The 24494-nt window shown below is 43.4% G+C and overlaps 2 protein-coding genes across 4 annotated transcripts; one reads left to right on the top strand and one right to left on the bottom strand.

Annotated features, from left to right (window-relative positions):
- Window positions 1–1218: 1218 nt before the first annotated feature.
- LOC121538360 (VPS35 endosomal protein-sorting factor-like) lies at window positions 1219–14478 on the bottom strand. Of its 3 annotated transcripts, XM_041846327.2 has the most exons (29): window positions 14381–14478; window positions 13912–14011; window positions 13446–13622; window positions 13112–13231; window positions 12987–13011; window positions 12779–12858; window positions 12552–12680; window positions 12365–12449; window positions 12152–12208; window positions 11947–12058; window positions 11780–11827; window positions 11362–11455; window positions 10943–11143; window positions 10754–10800; window positions 10460–10571; window positions 9972–10088; window positions 9819–9872; window positions 8639–8782; window positions 8461–8546; window positions 8235–8315; window positions 8103–8166; window positions 7676–7774; window positions 7332–7409; window positions 7111–7225; window positions 4621–4760; window positions 4355–4520; window positions 1914–2032; window positions 1647–1793; window positions 1219–1521 (listed from the first exon to the last, which is right to left on the bottom strand). In XM_041846327.2, exons 1-29 carry the CDS (start codon window positions 14395–14397, stop codon window positions 1423–1425), a joined length of 2913 nt encoding a protein of 970 aa, XP_041702261.1. In that variant the 5' UTR covers window positions 14398–14478; the 3' UTR covers window positions 1219–1422. The 3 variants fall into 3 exon arrangements, with proteins under 3 accessions (XP_041702261.1, XP_041702348.1, XP_041702437.1); XM_041846414.2 differs by lacking the exon at window positions 14381–14478 and having other exon boundaries at window positions 13446–13669; XM_041846503.2 differs by lacking the exons at window positions 12552–12680; window positions 12779–12858; window positions 12987–13011; ... (2 more) ...; window positions 13912–14011; window positions 14381–14478 and having other exon boundaries at window positions 12152–12203; window positions 12365–12448.
- A 172-nt stretch (window positions 14479–14650) lies between these two features.
- LOC121538504 (palmitoyltransferase ZDHHC16B) lies at window positions 14651–23414 on the top strand. Its single transcript, XM_041846641.2, has 10 exons — window positions 14651–14822; window positions 18246–18499; window positions 19420–19614; window positions 19743–19831; window positions 19954–19982; window positions 20196–20329; window positions 21972–22057; window positions 22231–22354; window positions 22449–22519; window positions 22596–23414. Exons 2-10 carry the CDS (start codon window positions 18254–18256, stop codon window positions 22702–22704), a joined length of 1083 nt encoding a protein of 360 aa, XP_041702575.1. The 5' UTR covers window positions 14651–14822; window positions 18246–18253; the 3' UTR covers window positions 22705–23414.
- Window positions 23415–24494: the final 1080 nt, after the last annotated feature.

Raw genomic sequence — 24494 nt, 5'->3', positions numbered from 1 at the left:
TCACACCCCTGAGTCAATACTTTGTAGAAGCACCATTGGCAGCGATTACAGCTGTGAGTCTTTGTGTAAGCTTTCCACACCTGGATTGTGCAACATTTGTCCATTATTCTTTTCAAAATTCTTCAAGCTCTGGGAAATTGGTTGTTGATCATTGCTAGACAACCATTTTCAGGTCTTGCCATAGATTTTAAAATAGATTTAGGGTCAAAACTGTAACTAGGACACTCAGGAACAGTCACTGTCTTCTTGGTAAGCAACTCCAGTGTAGATTTGGCCTTGTGTTTTAGGTTATTGTCCTCCTGAAAGGTGAATTCATCTCCCAGTGTCTGTTGGAAAGCAGACTGAAAACAGGTTTTCCTCTAGGCTTTTGCCTGTGCTTAGCTCCATTCTGTTTCTTTTTTATCCTGAAAAACTCCCCAGTCTTTCACGATTACAAGCATACCCATAACATGATGCAGCCACCACTATGCCAGAAAATATGGAGAGGGGTACTCAGTAATGTGTTGTATTGGATTTGCCCCAAACATAACACTTTGTATTCAGGAAAAAAAGTTAAATTGCTTTACCACATTTTTTGCAGTATTGCTTCAGTGCCTTGTTGCGAACAGGATGCATGTTTTGGATTTTTTAAAATTCTGTACAGGCTTCCTTTTCACTCTGTCAATTAGGTTAGTATTGTGGAGTAACTACAATGTTGTTGATCCATCCTCCGTTTTCACCCATCACAGACATTAAACTCTGTAACTGTTTTAAAGTCACCATAGGACTCATGGTGAAATCCCTGAGCGGTTTCCTTCCTCTCCGGCAACTGAGGTAGGAAAGATGCCTGTATCTTTGTAGTGACTGGGTGTATTGATACACCATCCAAAAGCGTAATTAATAACTTCACCATGCTCAAACGGATATTGAATGTCTGCTTTTCTATTTTTACCCATCTACCAATAGGTGCCCTTCTTTGCGAGGCATTGGAAAACCTCACTGGTCTTTGTGGTTGAATCTGTGTTTGAAATTCACTGCTCGACTGAGGGACCTTACAGAAAATTGTATGTGTGGGGCACGGAGATGAGTCATTCAAAAATCATGTTAGACACTATTATTGCACATAGAGTGAGTCCATGCAACTTATTATGTAAGTTGTTAAGCAAATCTTTACTCCTGAACTGATCTAGTCTTGCCATAACAAAGGGGTTGAACGCTTATTGACTCAAGACTTTTCAGCTTTTCATTTTTTATTAATTTGTAAACATTTTGAATAACATAATTCCACTTTGACATTATGGGGTAGTGTGTATAGGCCAGTGGCCAATTTTTGGGACGTTTAATCATTTTTAAATTCAAAACAAAATGTGAAAAAAGTGAAGGGGTGTGAATACTTTCTGAAGGCACTGTAGATGTATGGGACAGGGGATGTAGTTGATGTCCTCAGGTCCTGGACTGCAGAGTGAGGCGTTGAACCATGTCTGAGATGTGAGCCATGCCTGGCTGTTGGGCCTGGTGCTTGATGGACTCTAGTGTCTGCACCTGTCAAGAAAAAACAAAAAGGTGACTAAGAAATAAACCATATTCTGTATTGTGTATACAGATATAGTGATTATCTCTCCATGTTTTATTGTTATTGCACCTAAAACTGCCTGTGTTTTACTCACAGAGGTGCGTGTGTCACAGTAGCTGTGCTTGTGGCTCAGATTCCACAGATTGACAGACAGCTGGTTGAGTTTGTTGTTGCGTAGCTCCCCATGAGCCAGGATGCAGCCAAACAGAGTGAAGGCCAGACTACCCTGTCTACGAACACTCTATAACATAAAGAGGAAGGGATAAGAGATGACAGTTAAGTAAAAGTTATATGGAAAAATACAAAGAACATAATGTATAAGCAGTGACTTCCTCAGACACAGGGATAGTGTGTGTCCTACCTCATCTCTACCCAAGCTCTTGAGATGGTCCAGCACATGTCCAATCAGAGTTTCACATAACTTGTTGATCTCTGCCACAAACTTGGGATCTCCTCCATAAAGTGTTTCATTAGAGTCCACTGGAAAAGAGAAAGGAAGGGTGTGTGTTAGCTGGCTTTGACTCCAATTATCCTTTCATTTCACTCTTCTAGATTTCTAAAGCCTACTCTGAGAGATCAATATCATATGGTCCTCTGTAGTTCAGTTGGTAAAGCATGGGCTTGCAACGTCAGGATAGTGGGTTGGATTCGCGGGACCACCCGTACTTAAAATGTATGCACTCATGACTGTAAGTCGCTTTGGATAAAAGGGTCTGCAAAATGTTGTTGGCCTAAATGGCATATATTATTTATTATATGCCAAATAATTCTGGAAAGTAAGGTAGATGAGTGTGTGTGTGTGTGAGAGTGTGAGTGTGGTAGAGTATGTGAGCGGAGCATGCCTAATTTGACTGGAGCTAAGTGTGTCATTGTAGCAAAGTATTTATAAACTAAAAATCTGATCTCTTATACAGTGGGGGAAAAAAGTATTTAGTCAGCCACCAATTGTGCAAGTTCTCCCACTTAAAAAGATGAGATAGGCCTGTAATTTTCATCATAGGTACACGTCAACTATGACAGACAAATTGAGAGAGAAAAATCCAGAAAATCACATTGTAGGATTTTTTATGAATTTATTTGCAAATTATGGTGGAAAATAAGTATTTGGTCACCTACAAACAAGCAAGATTTCTGGCTCTCACAGACCTGTAACTTCTTCTTTAAGAGGCTCCTCTGTCCTCCACTCGTTAACTGTATTAATGGCACCTGTTTGAACTTGTTATCAGTATAAAAGACACCTGTCCACAACCTCAAACAGTCACACTCCAAACTCCACTATGGCCAAGACCAAAGAGCTGTCAAAGGACACCAGAAACAAAATTGTAGACCTGCACCAGGCTGGGAAGACTGAATCTGCAATAGGTAAGCAGCTTGGTTTGAAGAAATCAACTGTGGGAGCAATTATTAGGAAATGGAAGACATACAAGACCACTGATAATCTCCCTCGATCTGGGGCTCCACGCAAACACACCGCCCGGGCAACGAAGGAGTGGCTTCGTAAGAAGCATTTCAAGGTCCTGGAGTGGCCTAGCCAGTCTCCAGATCTCAACCCCATAGAAAATCTTTGGAGGGAGTTGAAAGTCCGTGTTGCCCAGCGACAGCCCCAAAACATCACTGCTCTAGAGGAGATCTGCATGGAGGAATGGGCCAAAATACCAGCAACAGTGTGTGAAAACCTTGTGAAGACTTACAGAAAACATTTGACCTGTGTCATTGCCAACAAAGGGTATATAACAAAGTATTGAGAAACTTTTGTTATTGACCAAATACTTATTTTCCATCATAATTTGCAAATAAATTCATAAAAAATCCTACAATGTGATTTTCTGGAGAAAAAAAAAATCTCATTTTGTCTGTCATAGTTGACGTGTACCTATGATGAAAATTACAGGCCTCTCTCATCTTTTTAAGTGGGAGAACTTGCACAATTGGTGGCTGACTAAATACTTTTTTTCCCCACTGTACGTTTCGTTCATTTTTGTTCTATTATCTATACAATAGGCCAATATTGATTTTGGTCCAATAGGCCTGGCATATTCCCACGTTCAAGGAACTTCCTGTTTTGATTGGGTTATTTTGCCTAAAAACCTTTAGTAAAAAATAAAACGTACTAAAAACTCTGCATCTCTGTGTTTAGCATCCCCAGTGGCTCTGCAAGTGTTGAGAGGATATTCTCCGCAGCTGGCCTGCTCTCCAGGCACCATCGCATAAGCCTGAAGTCACAGACTGGCCAAACTCGTGTTTCTAAAAATTGATTCTAAAAATGAACTCAAAGTCACTAATAAGTCATTTTTCGTTTAATTTGTATTTCATTCTAAGTAAATCACAACCTATATGCACAATTTATAGACTAGAATGATTTAATACAACAAAATGTTGTTTAAATGCTGAGCCCTTTATGTCCCTACCAGACTATTGCATCACACTCGCAAATGCTTCACAATGTATTTCTTAGTAGGCTATAGTCTTGAAATAATAGAAATAATATAGCCTAAATAATTCATTTTCGTTCCTTCTTAGGCCCTCTTTCTGGCTCCTGACCTATTCAGAGTGTTTATATGCTGTTTAATATGACATGTAGCCTATTTGAAATGATGAGCGCTTCTTACATTCAACTTTTCATGTTTATTAAAATACTTTTCATTTAAATCCATATGGTTTGGTTTCAATACTTCAAAATCAAATGGTAGGTCCAGGTAGTCACAAAAATAGATGGGTGTTGGTTATTTTAATGAATGGGGCGAATTTTAGAGCGTCAGTTTTTCTTCCCTGTGAGCACGGAACGTTTTTTGTGTGTTGTACCTTTGGGGATGGAGTAGAGGTAGGTCTCCTGACTCATGGCAGCCAGTAGTGGCAGGGCGCTGATGTAGACATGGAACTTGGCGTCGCTGTTCTCCTCCCAGGTGTAGTCCTGTACCATGTTGAGCAGCCCACGCACCAGGTACAACACCCCTGCCTCTGGGTGGTCCTGGACACGCACACACACACAAACAGGAAGTCTTTCCTTGATATTTCCTATTTCTTGAGTTATTTCAAGCATTATCGGAGGAGCAGGGATGTTTCCTTACCGGCACAACTAGTAGTGCTGACAGGAAGTTATTGATGAAGTCAAGCAGGAAGCCCTCAGAGGAGCGCAGTTTGCCTTCGATACAGATACTGCGTGGAACCTCTGGCAACACACTGACCGCTGCCTTCAGGAATGCATCCGCTAGGAGAGTCAGAGAGAGAGAGAACAATTAATGAGAATTCACATCAGAACTGGATGAAACTTCACAAGTCTGGGTCTGTCTACACTGAGTATACATCAGAGAGGTTGAGATGGGTCCCTTTAAACACACAGTGGATGATGGTCTGGACATTAGGAAGGCAGCGTTTGAGTGCATGTACACCCTCCTGGACAGCTGTCTAGACAGACTAGACATCTTTGAGTTCCTCAACCACGTAGAAGACGGACTCAAAGACCATTACGACATCAAGGTATCCTATACAGCTTCCTGACAGGACTGCCTGGAGAGAGAGAGAACAGGAGAGAGAGGTAGTCTGTATGAAGATCAGAGAGAGAGGTAGTCTGTATGAAAATCAGAGAACAGGAGAGAGAGAGAGGTAGTCTGTATGAAAATCAGAGAGAGGTAGTCTGTATGAAAATCAGAGAACAGGAGAGAGAGAGGGGGGATCCAGGGATGTAGCTCAGTTGTTAGAGCATGGCGTTTGCAACGCCAGGGTTGTGGGTTCAATTCCCACGGGGGGCCAGTATGAAAAAAAAATGTATGCACTCACTAACTGTAAGTCGCTCTGGATAAGAGCGTCTGCTAAATGACTAAAATGTAAATGTAAAATGTATACCAAACATTAGGAACACATTCCTAATATTGAGTTGCACCCAATGTTCCCTCTAAGATTCGTGCGTGCGCGGGCGCACAGTAGCCCCGAGACTGCCTGAGAGAAGCGCGGGATTGAACTTCACTCAACTTTCTAGAGTTTTCCCTGTTAGTTAACCGTATCAATGTTTCCCTTTACTGTGGCAATTGTGATCGAATCAAAGCAATATTAGCCACTTTCAATGCAACATACCGAAACAAAAGTAACTATGCAAGACTTAGTATGCAAAAGTATCTATGCAAGAGATTTTGTTGTAGGCAGAACGCATCAGAGTAGGATTCTATTGCATTGACACACACACGACTCAGCTCATACTCTTCACAGACCGGTGCGGCATAACCAATCAGAGCTGCAGTAGGCCTATATGCAAATAGACCAATGCCATATATGGATCTGTGCCATTTACTTTGAACTGGACTGCGTTTACAGCATGAGGGGTCGTGAGTAGATGCGCTTGTTCTGAGATCAAAGTGACAGCTGCATGTAGCAACGTGTGCACATTTGTTCACATCCTTTGCTAGTTAGTGATTTATTAGCCCAGTTATAAATCATTTGTAGTCAGCAATAGGGGAGTGATTGCTTCCTACAAGAGCACAAAACATGTACATTTCTAGACATCTTTGAAAAGCTAGTCAGGTAAAGAGCTTTTTTTGGTCTTAAAGGGGCAGTGTTGTATTTTGAGACAGGCTTGAATAAGCGAAGAAGCCAATAGGCAGAGGGTAGCATAATTTTTCTGATTCTTTGTAATAATGGTATGGGAATAATAATTAACTTTATTTTGTAAAGTGGTTTCTTGCATCAAACAACGCAACAACATTTTCAGTCACCTCCTTATCTGAAGGACAAGTGGATGAACAGGTTAATGTCAAGCCCTGCATGTTTTTTTCAAAAGTCTCATGGAATGTAGGCCTAAATTGAACACCACACATTGGCTGCTACTGTAGGCTGAATGATAGAACAGCCATTTCCATGTTAAAATGTTATGGGAGGCATTTTTCTCCATTGTTTTTGATGGTAGGCCACTCTGGTAGGCCTACATTACGATCAAATAGCCACAGTAGCCTACTTGACCACTGTTAAAACTGTAACTTAAAGCGGGTACAGCCTCAGTGTTCACAGTAAACGTGAGCTGGAAGTTGCACAGATCTTTTACCACGTTCAAGTTTGCGCTCAGCAGACCTGAAATTTGCTCAGTGCCCAACTTTACCCCCTTTTTGCCCTTAGAACAGCCCAAATTCCTTGGGGCATGGACTCTACAAGGTGTCGAAAGCATTCCACAGGGATGCTGGCCCATGTTGACTCCAATGCTTCCCACAGTTGTGTCAAGTTGGCTGGATGTCCTTTGGGTGGTGGACCATTCTTGATACACACGGCATTCTTGATACACACAGGAAACTGTTGAGCGTGAAAAACCCAGCAGGGTTGCAGTTCTTGACACACTCAAACCAGTGCACCTGGCACCTACTACCATACCCTGTTCAAAGGCACTTCAATATTTTATCTTGTCCATTCAACCTCTGAATTGCACACGTACAATCCATGTCTCAATTGTCTCAAGGCTTATAAATCCTTCTTTAAAAATCGGTCTGCTCCTCTTCATCTACACTGGTTGAAGTGGATTTAACATGGAAAGAGCAGGTTTTCATAATGTACTCTGAACAGAGCAAACTCAGACTCACCCTGGAAAAGACACTGGTTGGCCAGGGCCACCTGCCCAGACAGCAGGTAGAGGTTGAGGCGGCTGAAGATGCTGCTGAGGGAGGGAATGGTGATGAAGCTGTATGCAGCACATGCCTGAGAGAGAGCGAGAACAACTCAATGACAGGATTCAGTGGCGTACTAGCGGCCATATTGAGTAAACAGATGTTGGTGTTATAGATAGTGCTGTAGTGTGACAAACCCTGACAAAAGCAGCAGTCTTGTGGGAGTGGCTGCCCCTCATCACACGGTTCGTCTCCATGGCCAGCAGGTTCACAGTCTGAAAATTGGAAAATAAGTTGAGTGCATATACAGTAGGTATATGTAACCATGGCAAAATTATTAAAACGTTAAGATAGATTCATATCAACTGTCAAAAGAAATCGGTCTGTATTGCAATTACAGAACTAAACACATAAGTTAATAAAGGTACATTATGTCTAGGTGTGGTCTGTGTCGCACGTATATGCACACACACAGATAAGACGATGCAGATAAGGGCTTCTGAGGGTATGGTTGGTCCTTTGGCTGTTCCGCTGTACTCACGTGGATGAGCTGCACCAGCACTGGCTCCAGGTTACAGAACGTGGCCCGGGCCTCCACACAGAAACTCAGCTGCTGCTCAAAGTCACGACCAAACGACACCTGGACAGACAGACAGACAGACAGAGAGAGAGACAGAGAGAGAGAGAGAGAGAGAGAGAGAGACAGAGAGAGAGAGACAGAGAGAGAGAGAGAGAGAGAGAGAGAGAGACAGAGAGAGAGAGAGACAGAGAGAGAGAGAGAGAGAGAGAGACAGACAGAGAGACAGAGAGAGAGAGAGAGAGAGAGACAGAGAGAGAGAGAGAGAGAGACAGAGAGAGAGAGAGAGAGAGACAAACATATGCTGAGTCACTGTTTGTCAGCCTTGGAAATGCAGGAGGAGAAGGAGTGCATGGTGACCCAGAGGAGGGCTAGTCAGTCAGACACTCACCATGCATATGAAGCCATTGATCAGTAAGGCTAGAGATCTCTTCTCATCCTCCAGAGTCAGCGCACTAAAGGACACAGAGAGAGTAGAGTCATTTTATAACACCCGCCCACCCACCCACAGTTGGCTACTTACTTGACAGAGTCGTGCATGGTCTTGCAGATGTGCAGTAGTGCATTGAGGATAACAGGGTCTCTAGTGTGCTCCTGTTGGTGTCTGAGGTGACAGACACAGACAGACATTAGGGATAGACACAATGAGAAATGCACAGAAGCATAGAAGAGTTGAAGAGATATTTAGCTTGGGTGTCATTAGCCATGTAGCATGACAACAACAAAGGTGTTGGCTAAATCAGATGTACTTGATGAAGACGTCCATGATGGAGCGACACACCTCCACCCTGACGCTGTCCTTCTGGAACATGTCCACGAAAGGAAGGAAACGCTCCTGAGGGAGAATCCCAGAGAAACTAGTTAGATCGATCCACTGACAAACACAAGTGATTGTGTGACACTGGAGAATGTCAAACCAAGTCTTACCATGGAGAAGAGGACAGAGAAGTCATGAAAGTAGATGAGGATCTTCCTTATCACAGACTGGAGCTGAGCATAGGCATCCTCAAAGGCCCGATCCGGTGTCATGTGCTTGATGATGTCAGAGAGCACAGTGTTGACCTCACGTTTCTGACAGAAAGAGAGAAGATAAGGATTCTAATAGCATGAATCATTTAGAGACCCTGATCCTTACAACTCTTTCATTGGCAGTCTGTTTTGGAATCGGTGGCCAGTAATAAACAGGTCCTGAACATCTCTAAAACTAAGAGCATTGTATTTGGTACAAATCATTCCCTAAGTTCTAGACCTCAGCTGAATCTGGTAATGAATGGTATGGCTGTTGAACAAGTTGAGGAGATGAAATTACTTTGCGTTACCTTAGATTGTAAACTGTCATGGTCAAAACATATAGATTCAATGGTTGTAAAGATGGGGAGAGGTATGTCCGTAATAAAGAGATGCTCTGCTTTTTTGACACCACACTCCAAAAAGCAAGTCCTGCAGGCTCTAGTTTTGTCTTATCTTGATTATTGTCCAGTCGTGTGGTCGAGTGCTGCAAGGAAAGACCTAGTTCAGCTGCAGCTGGCCCAGAACAGAGCGGCACGTCTTGCTCTTCATTGTAATCACAGGGCTAATATAAATACTATGCATGTCAGTCTCTCTTGGCTAAGAGTTGAGGAGAGACTGACTGCATCACTTCTTCTTTTAATAAGAAACATTGTGTTGAAATCCCAAATTGTTTGCATTGTCAACTTACACACAGCTCTGACACACACACTTACCCCACCAGACATGCCACCAGGGGTCCCCAAATCCAGAACAAATTCAAGAAAGCATACAGTATTATATAGAGCCATTATTGCATGGAACTCCATTATATCTCATATTGCGCAAGTGAACAGAAAACCTGGTTTAAAAAAACAGATAAAGCAACACTTCACGGCACAACGCCTCTCCCCTATTTGACCTAGATAGTTTATGTGTATGTATTGATATGTAGGCTACGTGTGACTTTTGTAAAGAAATGTAGTTCTGTCCATGAGCGGTTGTCTATTAATGTTCTGTATTATGTCATGTTTCATGTTTTGTGTGGACCCCAGGAAGAGTAGCTGCTGCTTTTGCAACAGCTAATGGGGATCCTAATAAAATACAAAAAAATACCCACAGTGAAGTGACGACAGGTGAACTCCACCCAGATCTCAGCACAGTTGATGTAATCCTGGAATAAGAGAAGGTAACATTTACAACCTGACCATTTGTCCATGTGCACCACCAAGCATGTCTTCATTGTCTAATAGGGTTATTATTTGTTGTGCACCTGTGGACTGTGCACTTTGGTGATGACCTTCCAGGCCTCGTTGAGGATGGGCAGCCTTTCTGCTTCAGGAGGGTCAGCACAGGCCAGACTGCGGCCCAGAGAGCCAAACAACAGGTGCTGAAGGAGGACAGACAAAGATAAGTACAGTAGAATGGATCTATAGCCAGAACATTCTATGTTGAGTTGTGTTGTCAAGAATGTTAGTGTTTACATATCTAAGAGAAGAGTAAACAACACAGATAACAGATCAAAGCTGAAGGGAGGGGCACCGATGTATATGTTTGGAGCACATGGTGAATGTGGATGTGTCTAACCTTGGGGAATCCTGCCTCATCACAGTCCTTGATCATAGTGAATGTGGATGTGTCTAACCTTGGGGAATCCTGCCTCATCACAGTCCTTGATCATAGTGAATGTGGATGTGTCTAACCTTGGGGAATCCTGCCTCATCACAGTCCTTGATCATAGTGAATGTGGATGTGTCTAACCTTGGGGAATCCTGCCTCATCACAGTCCTTGATCATGCCGATGAAGTCAGTGGCTCTCGTCGCGATAAACTCCGCCCTGAACGCCCACATCACAGAGTTCAGCAGCAGGGCACTGTGGGGAAATCAAAAGGTGATGATACTTTAGTTGAGTCCCAATCCTCAGGAATGGCTTCCTGTATGCCAGTAACATGCTCTGTCCTAAACTCTACCACACAGTAACATGCTCTGTCCTAAGCTCTACCACACTGCTTCAGCCCTCCTAAATAAATCACTCTGGTTCAGAGGAGTACTCACTTATTCCCAATCTTTTTGCACCTCTCCATCATCTCAGTTAGCAGGGGCTGCAATGGAATAATGGATGTCAAATACATCCCAGCGGCTGTTATGGGGATATCCCCAATACAGTAACTATATAACTGTTACCAGTCAACTTCACTCAATTCTTGGACCACTGTGGATGTGTTATGCTGGGTGGTAGTGTACCTCTGGTGCTCTGTAGGAGACACACTGCAGGATCCAGTGGATGGCGGGGGAGTAGAGGGTCAGGTAGACTGGGATCTCCACCCTCTGCAGGACCAGTTGGTTCTGGACACTGTCGCCATGGATCTGACGGAACATTCCCAGCAGGTCAAATACGTTTTTGTTCAGGCAGTCCTTCAGGTGAGGAGCCACCTCCATCCCAATCTGCCCAGAGACAGAGAGAGAGATGAAAATAGGGAGATTAGACAAAGACAAATAGACAATTTATCCAATTCTCATGACTGAGTTTAAATATACTGTAAATGTATGCAGGGGAAACCAATGGTTTCAATCTAATGAGAATGGGCAGCCCAGAGGTCGAACGTTTCTTCAAATGGGAGCAACTAATAAATAAAGTTAGTTATAGGAGGAGCCAGTCTCACCCTACAGAGGTAGGCCCGGGCATACACAGCCACCAGGGGGTCCCCTATCCCCCGGATCATAGCTGTGAGGCGAGGTAGAGTCTCCTGGATCCCACTGAGAACACAGAGAGAGGGAGATAAAACAGTGAATGGATGGCTAGAGGGATGAGAGAGTGGTGCTACAGATGTAGGATCTTAATTTGATCACCCTGTTGCAGGAGAACTTGTAGTGTGTTTGAAGTTTAAAAAGCTTCTGAAGTTTGTAATTTCCACTGTAATTTCCCCTTACAAAAAATGTATCAACCCCTACAAAAATGTCAATTCATTATAATCCACATTTCCTGTTGCTGCAGGATTATTTTCCTGCTGTAGCAAACTGACTCAAATTAAGATCCTACATCTGTAGAGCAAGGTGGGGGAACATGGGAGGGACACTCACCACTTGGTTAAGAAACGGTTACACTTCAGGAGAGCTACTTCTACATATCTGTATGTAGAGTCAAGGATTCAACTCATACCACTATGCAATCAGAGACATAGGTAGAGACGTGGTAACTGTATGACTGAGTGTGTTACTAGAAGGTTGATGTATATAATAAAGGATACAGTCGTGGGATGAGTTCTCTGATGGAGGCGATTTTGAAGAACCAGTTGAGGCAGGTCTTCTTGGCCGTGTCATTCACATTCACATCAGCTGTGAAGGAGTCTGGAGAAGGATCTGAATAAATAATAACACAAAAATAAAGGACCATGGAGAGCACTTGGTTTGACACACAGAAGCGACGGACAGAGATAGACAGATAGGACATACCTGGTAGGGAGCGAGGGTCAGAGCACATGGACCAGATCCTCTCATAAACCAGCTGTCCTATGAGGGAGAGACATTTTGGTCACCTAAAATAATGTGACCACTTGCTGACAATAACCAAACCCACAACACAATGTGAAAAATGTGACTATGTTACTATAGAATGCCCTGCTATAACATATTAAGTGAAGTGAGAAGGCAGTCCTCAGTACTCACCAAAGATATCCAGAATGTCTGTGATGAGCACAAACTTGCTGGGGTAGAACTGAATCACAGCGGTGTCTGACAACAGCTTGGAGCACTACGATTCCCACATACAATGACATAGACACAGGATCTATCAGAACGACATTGTAAATACATTACATTATAATAGATTTGTTATAAGTATTGCAGTTCTGACCTGGATGACGATCTTGAGGGCCTTGACCTTCTGGTCAGAGGCCCAGGCCTCTTTTAGAGATTTGTTGAGCTTCTCGATATAGTTCACATAGTCCTGCTGGGACAGGTTCAGCAGCTCCCTCTGAGAATCCTAACAACACCCAACATTAGAGATGTAAACACTAACATTCTTGACAACACAACTCAACATAGAATGTTCTGGCTATAGATCCATTCTACTGTACTTACCTCTTCCAGATCATCCAGCTCCTCTAGGCGAGTTCGTACCTTTTCCGATACAGCAGAGGACCCAGGACTGGGAGCCTTACCTGAGAATGACAGAAGTGCCACAACAATGCACATTTGTTTTGTTTTTTTGTCTAGTCTCAATCGAGCAAGCTTTCAGAATAGGGGTACTGGTACATGTATATCAAAGAAGATTATGGAGTAGACTGACCTTTATCTGAGCCCATGAAGAGATTCTGTCAAAAAACAAGAGAGAGAAGTCTGTCTTAGTCCCATTACCAAGCATGGGAAATGTTTATCTTTAAGAGATCTTATTAAAGCACACACATTACTCACAATGGAGAGCTTCTCTGTGGTAGTGAACCTGGCCAGGATTTCTCCCCGTTTGGATGACCAGGGCTCAAAGTTCACTCCAACCTCATCCTCCATCTCCATCCTCTTCCCTCTACCCAAGTCCTGAACAGAGGGCAGAAAAAGGAGTGAGAGTGTGGAAGAAGGAAATTGTGCATGTTGCCTCATTGCTAACAACATAATTGTAAGGGCCAATGCCTCCACAATGAGTCACACTACAAATATCAGACCCCCATTACCATTATCCCACTAGGAACCTCCCTTCCGTCTGTCCCTCAGTGAGTATGTAATTCTATCCGCACCCCAGTGACTCACTCACCCCAGTGGAGCTGCTATGTGAGAGGGTTAGGGGGGGCTCACTGGCGGAGGCTGAAGCAAACATGGACAGGGGGTCTGTTCCATCCAGCATGGAGCTCAGGGGATCTGGTGCCACAGAGTTGGAGGAGGAGGAAGTGCTGCCTTTACGTGCTCCCCTCAGCGACTTGGAGTCTGTCACCTGTGTGGTATGGATGGATGGGTGGGTGGAGGGGGACAACTTGTTTACTACAGAGCCACACACACACACACACACACACACACACACACACACACACACACACACACACACACACACACGTGATTAGAAACATGTTCTATGGTAGGATGGTACACTCTTGCATTAATGTTGATGATGCTAAAAGAACAAGCCTACAACAGAACAAGTTTCAATTTCTTTGTCACGTATTCCCACCAACATACACCCAGCACATATGGTGTGCATCCACAACATGCAATGCCCTACTCACAGTGACGGACTTCAGGGGATGGTAGTCGCCAAACTCCACTGGGGCGACCTCCAGGCCACAGCTCTGCAGTTCAGCCTCATACCTGCGACTACGAGAGTGCCTGTCGTAGAAAACATATGTTACAGCTTGATTCACTCAGAGGTCTCTGGAATAGACCTGCATTAATACAAACAGAGTGTAATATTAGCAAAACATGAGGTTCCTGCACGTAAGAGAAGTGTGTTATTTTTCAGATTTTACTTTTTGATGCTGAATGTTACTAGCTACATAGCTAACTTCGAGAAAAAACTAAACAAAGTCAAGACAAAGTTGACAGCTCTTGACTAGTTATGACAGCAAGATCAGGCAAGCCACACGCATTTTCATTTGTTGTTATGCATCTAGCTATGTTATTTTAATGTCATTTTCATACTCTTAAGATTTAAAGAACAGCAAAGACAGATTTCTGATCAGAAAAGATGCATTTTACCACTGCACAGCAGCCATTTTTCATCCAGTCATATGACGTCTCCACTTCCTGGTTGGAGTACCAATTTTGAGACAACGCTTTTCTTCTCCAATAAGAGATTTTTCCTGATTTAATTTATAGTACTCATTAAACATGAAAATCCCAAAAGGATGGATGGTGTAGTGCAGCTTGAACCGATGAACAGATTAGCAGGGAACGGTTTTATTGACATCTTGAAGAGTACGAAAAAACGTCACTTCCCAAGATCCAATGCATGCCCAAGGGGGCACGACGTCTCGATAATTTTTGACACAAGAAAATAAGATAGGCTGCATCCGCGCGCGATTTATAATGTTTTGCTCACTTTGCTAAATCTCGTTGAGTGTAGCTAACATTTCACAGTTATAATGACTTGAATGTCAATGCATTTAACCTAGCTGGTCCTATCATTTCTGAAGATAAGGTGAGTGAAATATTTTGATTATTTGCATATCAATGGTATCAGTACGAGTAATTAGCTATCATAGCTAGCTAGCCATCGTAAAATGGCAATAGTTTGCAATCAACACAGATCTCAGATTGTAATCTAATGTCATGGAGCGGCCTGCCAGCGGAAAACTCTGCAGTCAAGATTGCCAGGCAGGTGGCACACTATCAACATTGTTTGTTTTATGTGGTAGCCAGCGGCAACAAATATTAACATGACAATGAGTATGCTTTTCTGTGCCTTAAAGCGGCAATCGGCGGTTGAAACAATAACAAAGCAACTCCCCGAGTCCCGCCACCTTTTCGATAAAAGGCTGAGGAATGGGTCTGGAGAAATTTTAACTATCACTCTCAAATTCATAGGCAGAGCTATGGATACAAGGACTGAGCCATCCATGATATCAAAATGATCGTTTTAACGATGTTGTGGCTATATGTGGTTTGTTTACAAACATTGGAGTAAAACAAGTATATATTTTGGGTTCTGATGGGGTATGACAGTTGAACTAAGCTCATGGGACATTTCTAAGTTATATTCTTCAAGAATTGATGGGTACATATCATTCATTTATGTCCAAAAATTGCCCCTTTTAACGTTAGAGAACCCTGTAAAATGAAGACCAACAATAAGCTAGGCCTATGTTATTTGGACAGTCAACACAGAGCTGCATGAATGTGACCATAGAAATGTAATACTTTCGGATGTAAAATGTACTGTTCAGTTGTGACTGGATTAACATTGTATGTTGTGGATTGTTTTCTTAGTATGTGAATGTTTGACAGCTCATTTGCATCAATTTGGATTGTAGAATGAGGCCATTTTCTGGAGTGTAATGACCCCAATAAACAACTCCATCATTCCCTGGTTCCAGTGCTGTCAACACAGGGGTAAATGTTTACCCTGAAGACAACCTTTCACTGGGAGCGAAGAGACACAACAGTGGCACAGAGAGAGAAGGGTATTGAGCAGAAGCAACAAACAGACTGAAGTGTTTATTTGGAGTTGTCTGTGCAGCTTGCCAGTTGCAAGGCCTGTGCTGCACACACATAGGCTCAGCCAGTTTCAGGGACAGACAGGGCAAAGCTTATTACCCAGGCAGAGCAGAGGACATGATTTCCTCGCTGGGCAGATTTGGAGGTTGCCATAGAGACTGTCCTTGCTGCCTTAAAGAGCTTAGTTGTTGTGTTTTAAAACTGAGAATTAAGGGGTTAATCAGAGATTGAGGAAAAACTATTTTTCTGATGGTGCTGTTCAGGTTTAGAGATTGAGTGCATGTTCACATTTTGTTCATACTGGTTTGTTCCAATATGTCACTCTGAACTCTACCTCTCGATTGCAGGTGTAGGTAGTCAACAACAGCCTGTTGATTTGGCTGGAAATCACCCCTAATATTTTCCAGTTCCACGCAGCCTTTCTATTACATTTACATTTTAGTCATTTAGCAGACGCTCTTATCCAGAGCGACTTACAGGAGCATTTAGGGTTAAGTGCCTTGCTTAAGGGCACATCGACAGATTTTTCACCTAGTCGGCTCGGGGATTAGAACCAGCGACCTTTTGGTTACTGGCACAACGCTCTTACCCACTAAGCTACCTGCCGACTGGCATGCTGTCATATGCTGATATCAATGATCTCAGTAATACTGGGTGACTTCATGGTCACCTGTTGGCATTATTATCCAGGCTCTGTCGTAGCTGGCCGTGACCGGGAGACCCATGGGGCGGCGCGCAATTGGCCCAGTGTCGTCCAGGGTAGGGGAGGGAATGGCCAGCAGGGATGTAGCTCAGTTGATAGAGCATGGCGTTTGCAACGCCAGGGTTGTGGGTTTGATTCCCACAGGGGGTATGAAAAAAAATGATGTATGCACTCACTAACTGTAAGTCGCTCTGGATAAGAGCGTCTGCTAAATGACTAAAATGTAATGTAAATGTATTTGATTTCTGTCATTCCATCTGTGCTGGTTGTAAAGAGGGATCACGTACTCTCTGCATATTGACAACAGAGGGGATAGTTGTAGGCCAAACAGCTGGCCACAGTGAAGGTCCCAGCACTAATAATTGATGATTAGGCCATACAAATGTAATTAAAAGTTAAAAAATCTGGAAATTGCACGGTTATAGCTAAAATAATATCCCCAAGCCTCCAGTGAAGAGATAAACAACTTCCCCTCACGTTATGGCTGAACTTAGCCTCTTTTAGCCTCCCAAGAGGCGAAAACCTCTTGATTAGGTCGCTAGGTGTTGAACTAAGGTTGCTATAGTATATTAACAAGATGGTAAAAAAAAAAAAAGATTCTCACTAGCCTCACTTGAAAAAAATAAAATCAGGAAAACATTGAGTAAAATGTGTATGTCCTTAGCGTTCTGGAGAGCCTAACCAATGTTTCCCCTTATTAGTGTAACTAATACTCACTTTCATGAAATGATGCCCTGATCGGGTGTCAACTTATTCCACTCTTAGGAAATTCATCCTTGGGCTTTTGGTGTCTTATAAGGTTACTTGTTTTGCATACCCAAGGTCTTTCAATAGAAGGCTCGGCCACAGAACTGTAATTCTAATGCATTATTAACAGTATACGTTTTGTGAGAGTGGACGCACTCATTACCTGATCGCCCTGTCCCGTTCTCTGGACATGCATCCTTTGGCTCCAATGGAAACGGCACTGGTTTTAATTACTTTAATGCTTTGTCTTCGTTCCGTGGAGAGGAAGACGTGCGCTGAGCAGACGTCTCTCTTGATGAGCTTGTATTGACAAAGGCTTTTCTAGGTCTTGGAGAGCAGGTTGTTGTGAAGCATTTAAAGGGATACTTCGGGATTTTGGCAATGAGGCCCTTTATCTACACCAGAGTCAGATGAACTCATGGATACCATTTTTATGTCTCTGTGTCCAGTATGAAGGAAGATGGAGGTAGTTTTGCGAGCTAATGCAGTTAGCAACTTCCTTCAAACTGCACGCAGCGACATCAAATGGTATCCACGAGTTCATCTGAGTCTGGGGAAATAGATAAAAGGCCTTATTGCCAAAATCCTGTAGTATCCCTTTAATTGAGAGATGAGATGAGGAGGTTCTTTTTTTTTTTAAGGAGAGTGGAATTTCACCGTCTTTGTATTGTATTCATGTTTTATTCAGACAGATTAGAATGAAAGGAGGAGCTTGATGAGGAGAAGAAAGCATATTAGGAAGGGTGGATGCGGGGATTGAACACTAGTCTCCGAAGTCACAGTATCTGTCGAGCTGGGAGTGTTACACTCGACCGTGGGTTGTATTTCTCAAAGAAAGAGTGATGACGATGACATCATCTGCAATATGGATGACCGTACATTCCAAGTTCTTCTTTCCGGTCGTAGTAGTTTTTCACCTGCTTCTGTGTTGTGTGTCTGTCCGTGTGTGTGTGGAAGACGGGGGCATGCGCAGCTGGAGGTGGCAGTTCTCCAGGATGATGCGCCTGTGCCTGCGCTGGTGCCGGCTGTGCCCTAAGCGAGGGGGGCGCCCCAGCAAGCCCCGGAGGAAGCTAGGAGAGGTGTGGAGTTACTGGAAGCTGCTGCTCAACTCCCTCTACTTCAACAGCCTCACCAACTCTGACACCTACCTGGACTGTGTCTTTGAACCTGTCTACTGGATAGTCGACAATGTGACTCGCTGGTTTGGGGTGGTAAGTCACTTTTCTATACATTTGACATTTTATATACAGTACCGGTCAAAAGTTTGGACACACCTACTCATTCAAGGGTTTTTCTTTATTTTTACTATTTTCTACATTGTAGAATAATAGCGAATCATTCTCTCAACCAGCTTCACCTGGAATGCTTTTCCAACAGTCTTGAAGGAGTTCCCACATATGCTTTGCACTTGTTGGCTGCTTTTCCTTCACTCTGCCGTCCGATTTATCTCAAACCATCTCAATTGGGTTGAGGTCGGGGGATTGTGGAGGCCAGGTCATCTGATGCAACACTCCATTGCTCTCCTTCTTGGTAAAATAGCCCTTACACAGCCTGGAGGTGTGTTGGGTCATTGTCCTGTTGAAAAACAAATGATAGTCCTACTAAGCCCAAACCAGGTGCGATGGCATATCACTGCAGAATGCTGTGGTAGCCATGCTGGTTAAGTGTGTTATTTCATAGTTTTGATGTCTTCACTATTATTCTACAATGTAAAAATAAAGAAAAACCCTTGAATGAGTAGGTGTCCAAACTTTTGATTGGTAGTGTACATTTTAGTCATTTAGCAGACGCTCTTACCCAGAGTGACTTACAGGAGCAGTTAGGGTTAAGTGCCTTGCTCAAGAGCACGTCGACAGATTTTTTTCACCTAGTTGGTTTGGGGATTTGAACCAGCAACCTGGTTACTGGCCCAACGCTCTTAACTGCTATGCTCGCTGCTACCCTGTCTGTAGATGTACAGTCAAATAGCTTTGTTTTAATGTATTTAATTCAATGTAGGCTAGTTAAGTAAATATCCCATGTTTGGTTACATTAACCTCTTTGCTCTTCCATTTCTTTTCAGTTTTTTTGCCTTTCACGCTCCCTCATGAGTTGTTCCCTTTGTCCATGTCCCCCTCTCCTCTGTTAACAGGTGTTTGTGTGCCTGGTGATTGCCCTCACCAGCTCTGTGCTGGTTGTTGTCTACCTGTGCCTGTTGCCTGTCATCCTCAACACCTACCCACTGCAGTGGATCGTCTGGCACCTCACCTACGGCCACTGGGTCCTAATGATGGTCCTCTTCCACTACTACAAGGCCACCACCACTTCCCCTGGACACCCACCACAGGTGAGGTGGAGGTGCCCGCACCAATGCCTGCAGAAAAACGGTTTTGTGATGACACAGGCTATAGGCAGTTTTAGGTGTGGTTGTGAAATAACTTTGCGTGTTGTGTTGTGTTTTGGCTTGTTTCTCAGGTTAAAAGTGATACACCGTCAGTGACCATCTGTAAGAAATGCATCGTCCCCAAGCCAGCCAGGACTCACCACTGCGGCATCTGCAACACGTAAGTTAAAGACTCTCCGTCAGGCATCAGATGATGTCATCAAGAAATACAAAACCTCTACTGGATAGCTCTAGTCCATGGCGCAGGTCAATCACACTGAGTGACTTTCTCTTTCGTTTCAGGTGTATTCTGAAGATGGATCACCACTGTCGTATCCTTTCTATCGAGACCCACAAACAAGGTCTTCAACATCTCATCTGTCAGATTCCTTTTTTTAGTGTAATCTTTTTATTTGAATTTAATTGCATGTTAAAACCCAAGGGGTGAAAGTCATACAATTGAATAATCTCTCGCGTTCCTACATGTTTTATCTTTGTTAGATCTGCCTCATTAACTTTGACCTTAACTTGCCTTGTGATGCTAGCTTGGCTCAACAACTGTGTGGGCCACTTCAACCACCGCTACTTCTTCTCATTCTGCCTCTACATGACCATGGGCTGCATGTACTGCAGCGTCAGCTGCAAAGGCATGTTCATAGAGGCCTACAACGCTGTCGAGGTGAGGGAGGTCAACAGACGGAAAAATGTCAACTTCTTAGAGGTTCTAGAAGGCTTGACATTTTGACTTTCAAAGAGTATTCTGAGTACTGCCATCCATGTAAATCATGCCTTGTTATTGGCATGTGTACCAAACACCCTTGGTGAGTGTGGCCGCGAAAGGCCATACATTCTGAGCATGATGTGAAAAGTTGAGCTGCCGCTAGTTTAGCTAAAGATACAGGCAACAGACAGCAGCCAAGCAAAGATGGCTAACGGAAAGCTAAGGGAGCTTTGAAATGTAGGAATCAAAGACATCGGATGAAACATTAACCGCAATTTAATACACTTGTTTCTCGGCAAGTCCACTGAGAAGGCTGATGGCTGTTTGTCTAATGTAATTTAAAGTATTCAGGATAAAGATCACGTACTGTTTTGACGCCAGTCCACCATGGTAAGATGGGAGTTTATATAGTAACAGATACTATGGCTCTGAGCCAACACCTCACTGTTTTAGATTAAAAATGCTTCCATTGCTTTGTGACAAATTCTCTCTTTAGCTACAGAGAAGATGGGAGGTATCATGATATAATAATCACCCATAACCAGTCTAGTCTATAGTTTCCCTCAGTATTATGCGTTCTGATTGAGCTAGTCAAGGGCACTAACTTCTCTCCTGCATAGTTGACTGAAGCTGTGGCTGTGTTCCAAATGGCACTTTATTCCCTATATAGTGCACTACTTTTGACCAGAGCATTGTGGGCCATGGTCAAAAGTAGTGCACTACATAGGGAATAAAGTGCCATTTGGGATGCAACCAGTGTGTGTATTGACATTGTTCCATTAGCAGTGTGAATGGGGAGCCAGTGATAGGAGTAGGGGACGGACTGCTTCTCAGTCTGACCATGTAGTACAAAAGGTTCTTGAAATCACAGCACTCAGAACAGGGTCAGGTTTTCCGAAAGCATCTTAAGGCATCGATGCTTTTGGGAAACCGGGCCCTGGTGTGTTGACCAAAATGAAAACAGCAGATTAATTTGTAGAGGGTACTCAAAAAACAGATGTTGAAAGTTCTTCTTTTTTGGCCAGATAGTACTACAGATTGACAGGCTTTAAAGGTCCACTGGGCAGCGCTGGGTCCCACTGTCAATTACCAATCAACATTTGACAACAGTTTGGCAATCATCTCCCTGTGTAGTGTGGGGCTTTCTATGTTTCCCTGCCCAGTGAGACTGCAGCTCTCTCCTCAAGCCAGGCAATGTCCCCTGTGATTGGTAGTTAGTTTGAGGTCCCTTGGCTATGATTGGCTACGGACTTGGCATCTAGAGTTTCGCTGGTTTGCCACTAGTTGTATTTGGAGGACCGTGGATGTGCTCCTTTGTTAACCCAGCTACTGTTTGTGGTTAGGCTTTTTGTGGTTGGTGGTTTAACCCTGTAGAGTACTCATTGGAATCACATTTACTAATTAAACTGCAACTCGAGTGAGACCATTCCGCACGTTTTAAAGTTCGAACAGTGTTTCTAGCTTAAACGGTGTAGGAGGAGTAGCATGCTGAAGAAGAAGGTCGAATATTGAAGCTGGGGCTTTCGCTGCGCAAGCCCCACAATTAAACTGCTTTACATGTAGGGTCTCTTTACATTGTTTGGTTTTGCTTTCTCTTTAGAGCTACTATCAGACTCCACCACCACTGTTTTCCTTCAGGGAAAAGATGGTCCACAAGAGTGTCATTTTCATTTGGGTGCTAACAAGGTGAGACGCATTTGTAACTGCTAAACGTTTTGGGATTTCTAGCAAAAAGTCACGTTTTGTTGTTGTGGTGAACTACAATGGCTGTTCTGTGTGTATTCTCAAATAGACCTTATCTTGAATTGTGTTCAGTACAATTGACAGATGGTCATGATCACTGTTTGTATTCCCTGCAGTTCGGTGGCAGTTGCTCTGGGAGGTCTGACACTGTGGCATGCTATCCTCATCACCCGAGGAGAAACCAGTGTGGAGAGACACATCAACAAGAAAGAGGTCAGACGTTTAAAGGAGAAGGGAAAGGTAAGGTTTATTGGGGGCTCTATGGATTTACCTAAATATCAACATGGTGTACCAGTTTGGAATTAGCTAGTAAAGCCTGTTTCTCTTTCGTAAGGTGTTCCGAAATCCATACCACTATGGGAAAATAAACAATTGGAAAGTTTTGTTTGGTGTGGAGGAAACAAGGTAAGTCCTCATTTAGGCTGTTGTGAAACCTACATGATCGTTCTTACAGAGTTGGTTTGTCTTCCTCTTCCCACAGTCACTGGTTGACCAGAGTCCTTCTGCCGTCTAGGCATGTTCCCCATGAAGACGGACTGGTATGGGAATTCCCTCGGGCTCTCACCAGAAGAGACCTTATGACCATCTAACCTCCCACACTACTCACTGCTGCTGGCCAGTTTCTCATCTCCACACTATGGGCCATAGTCACTGCTATAGCCCTGGCCCCTGGATGGTGGGGTGGACAGAGGAATTATTGTAGCCTCTGAGGAGTGAACTATTTGGTGTTGATTGTGGCCCATGAGTCCAGGCACCGCCGAGTGTTTGGGGGACCTTAATCTGACCTCCAGTCACTGTCATGTGAACTGATGGTCCTGTCTTTTCAACTGTTGTCCTGTCTAGTGAACTGATTTGATATGTTTTTGTACTGTTAGGCATGTTGTCCAAAGTTGACATGAATTGTGTGCTTTTTAATTGTACTGAAGTCACAGAAGAAGCAGTTTGGACTTTTTCAGTGCCAAAGAACAGCTTTCCACCAAAGGCTAGGTTCGAACTAGATAACCACACGCCTTGGCCATTGTCCATCTATGGGTGAGTAGTCTGGAGTCTTTTTGACAGAATTATATAAACAATTAATATTATCATTCAGGCTCTAGTCTAGATCATGGTGCTCATGTTACTGAGCAGTGCCCCGGTCATATTAGGAATTGTCTAAAGAGTGCTATGTGCCTTGTTAAGTTAAAGATTTAACAGGTGTTCTATTTGTTAATTATCAGGCACTAATGGTCCCCTGTAGCTCAGTTGGTAGAGCATGGCACTTGCAACGCCAGGTTTGTGGGTTCGTTTCTCATGAGGGGCCAGTATGAAAATGTATGCACTCACTAACTGTGTCACTCTGGATAAGAGCGTCTGCTAAATGACTCAAATGTAAAAATTTAATGCAAAGTACAGTTTAATGTATTTTTAACTATTATCCATTAATTCCTCTCCCATATCAGACATTGATTTCGCCACTAAAAAGCCGGGTGTGAACTACACGATTTTGGCCATATAGCTGTCCCAGACAAGTTTGAGATCCGAGACAAAATTGCCTACTCTGGGCGCGCGGCTCAAAGAGTGAGCGGGTCAAAGAGATGCAATCTGAGGGCTACTGATCTCCTCTTTGAGCAGTGCCAGACGTCCCGATATTTTCAAACATGCGTTTGACTTTATCCGCACAAAATCAGCAATGATCTTGTAGTGTGAGATGTGCAAAGACAAGTTTAGAGAACGGTGATCAGCAATAGCCAATAAGAGATCGTCAGAGAGGAAGCCAGTGAGATGACGTTTCGCATCACACAGAATGTGTAGGTGCTCGAGCAGGAGCGATAAATACCACTAGTATGCGTTTGTACAGGCCTTTAACCAAGGCGTCAAGTCGGTACAGCTCTGAAGTGCACAAGCAATGTTATCGAATTCAAAATGTTAACTAATATTTCAACTCTGTATGGCAAGCGTGAAGTCTGACTGAAAACGTTTGAGGCTATTTTGAGACACAGCTCGTTGTAGCTACGTTAAATCTAATAACATCATTGTTTTCGCGAGACAGCGTGAAATCGAGAATCCTCACAAACAAGTGAAGAATCTTGTAGGGTGTGACCCCCGTCTGTGCCACACCGTTTAGTGCGTACCGCTACGTTGGTAAGACAACTACAGGAAATACGGTCGTTTAATGTGAGAGGCTCAGCGATTTTGAAAGTCGTGTAGTGTACACCCGGCTTTGCCAACATTAAGATCACTTAACCTGCCTTAACATGGTCATAAGCGCTTTGAAGCGTCAGACTTCCTCCCAGCTGGTGTCGAATATGGTCACCATAGTTATAATTACAAGAATGGTCGGGGGATATTTCTAAACCAGCCTGTAACAGGAGGGAGGCGCTACCTGGTTGCCATAGTGAAA

This window comes from Coregonus clupeaformis, chromosome 1 (assembly GCF_020615455.1).
Source record: "Coregonus clupeaformis isolate EN_2021a chromosome 1, ASM2061545v1, whole genome shotgun sequence".
NCBI classification, from domain to species: Eukaryota; Metazoa; Chordata; class Actinopteri; order Salmoniformes; family Salmonidae; genus Coregonus; species Coregonus clupeaformis.
The sequence above is the reverse complement of the archived record's forward strand: the minus strand, read 5'-3'. Positions and strand labels throughout refer to the sequence as shown.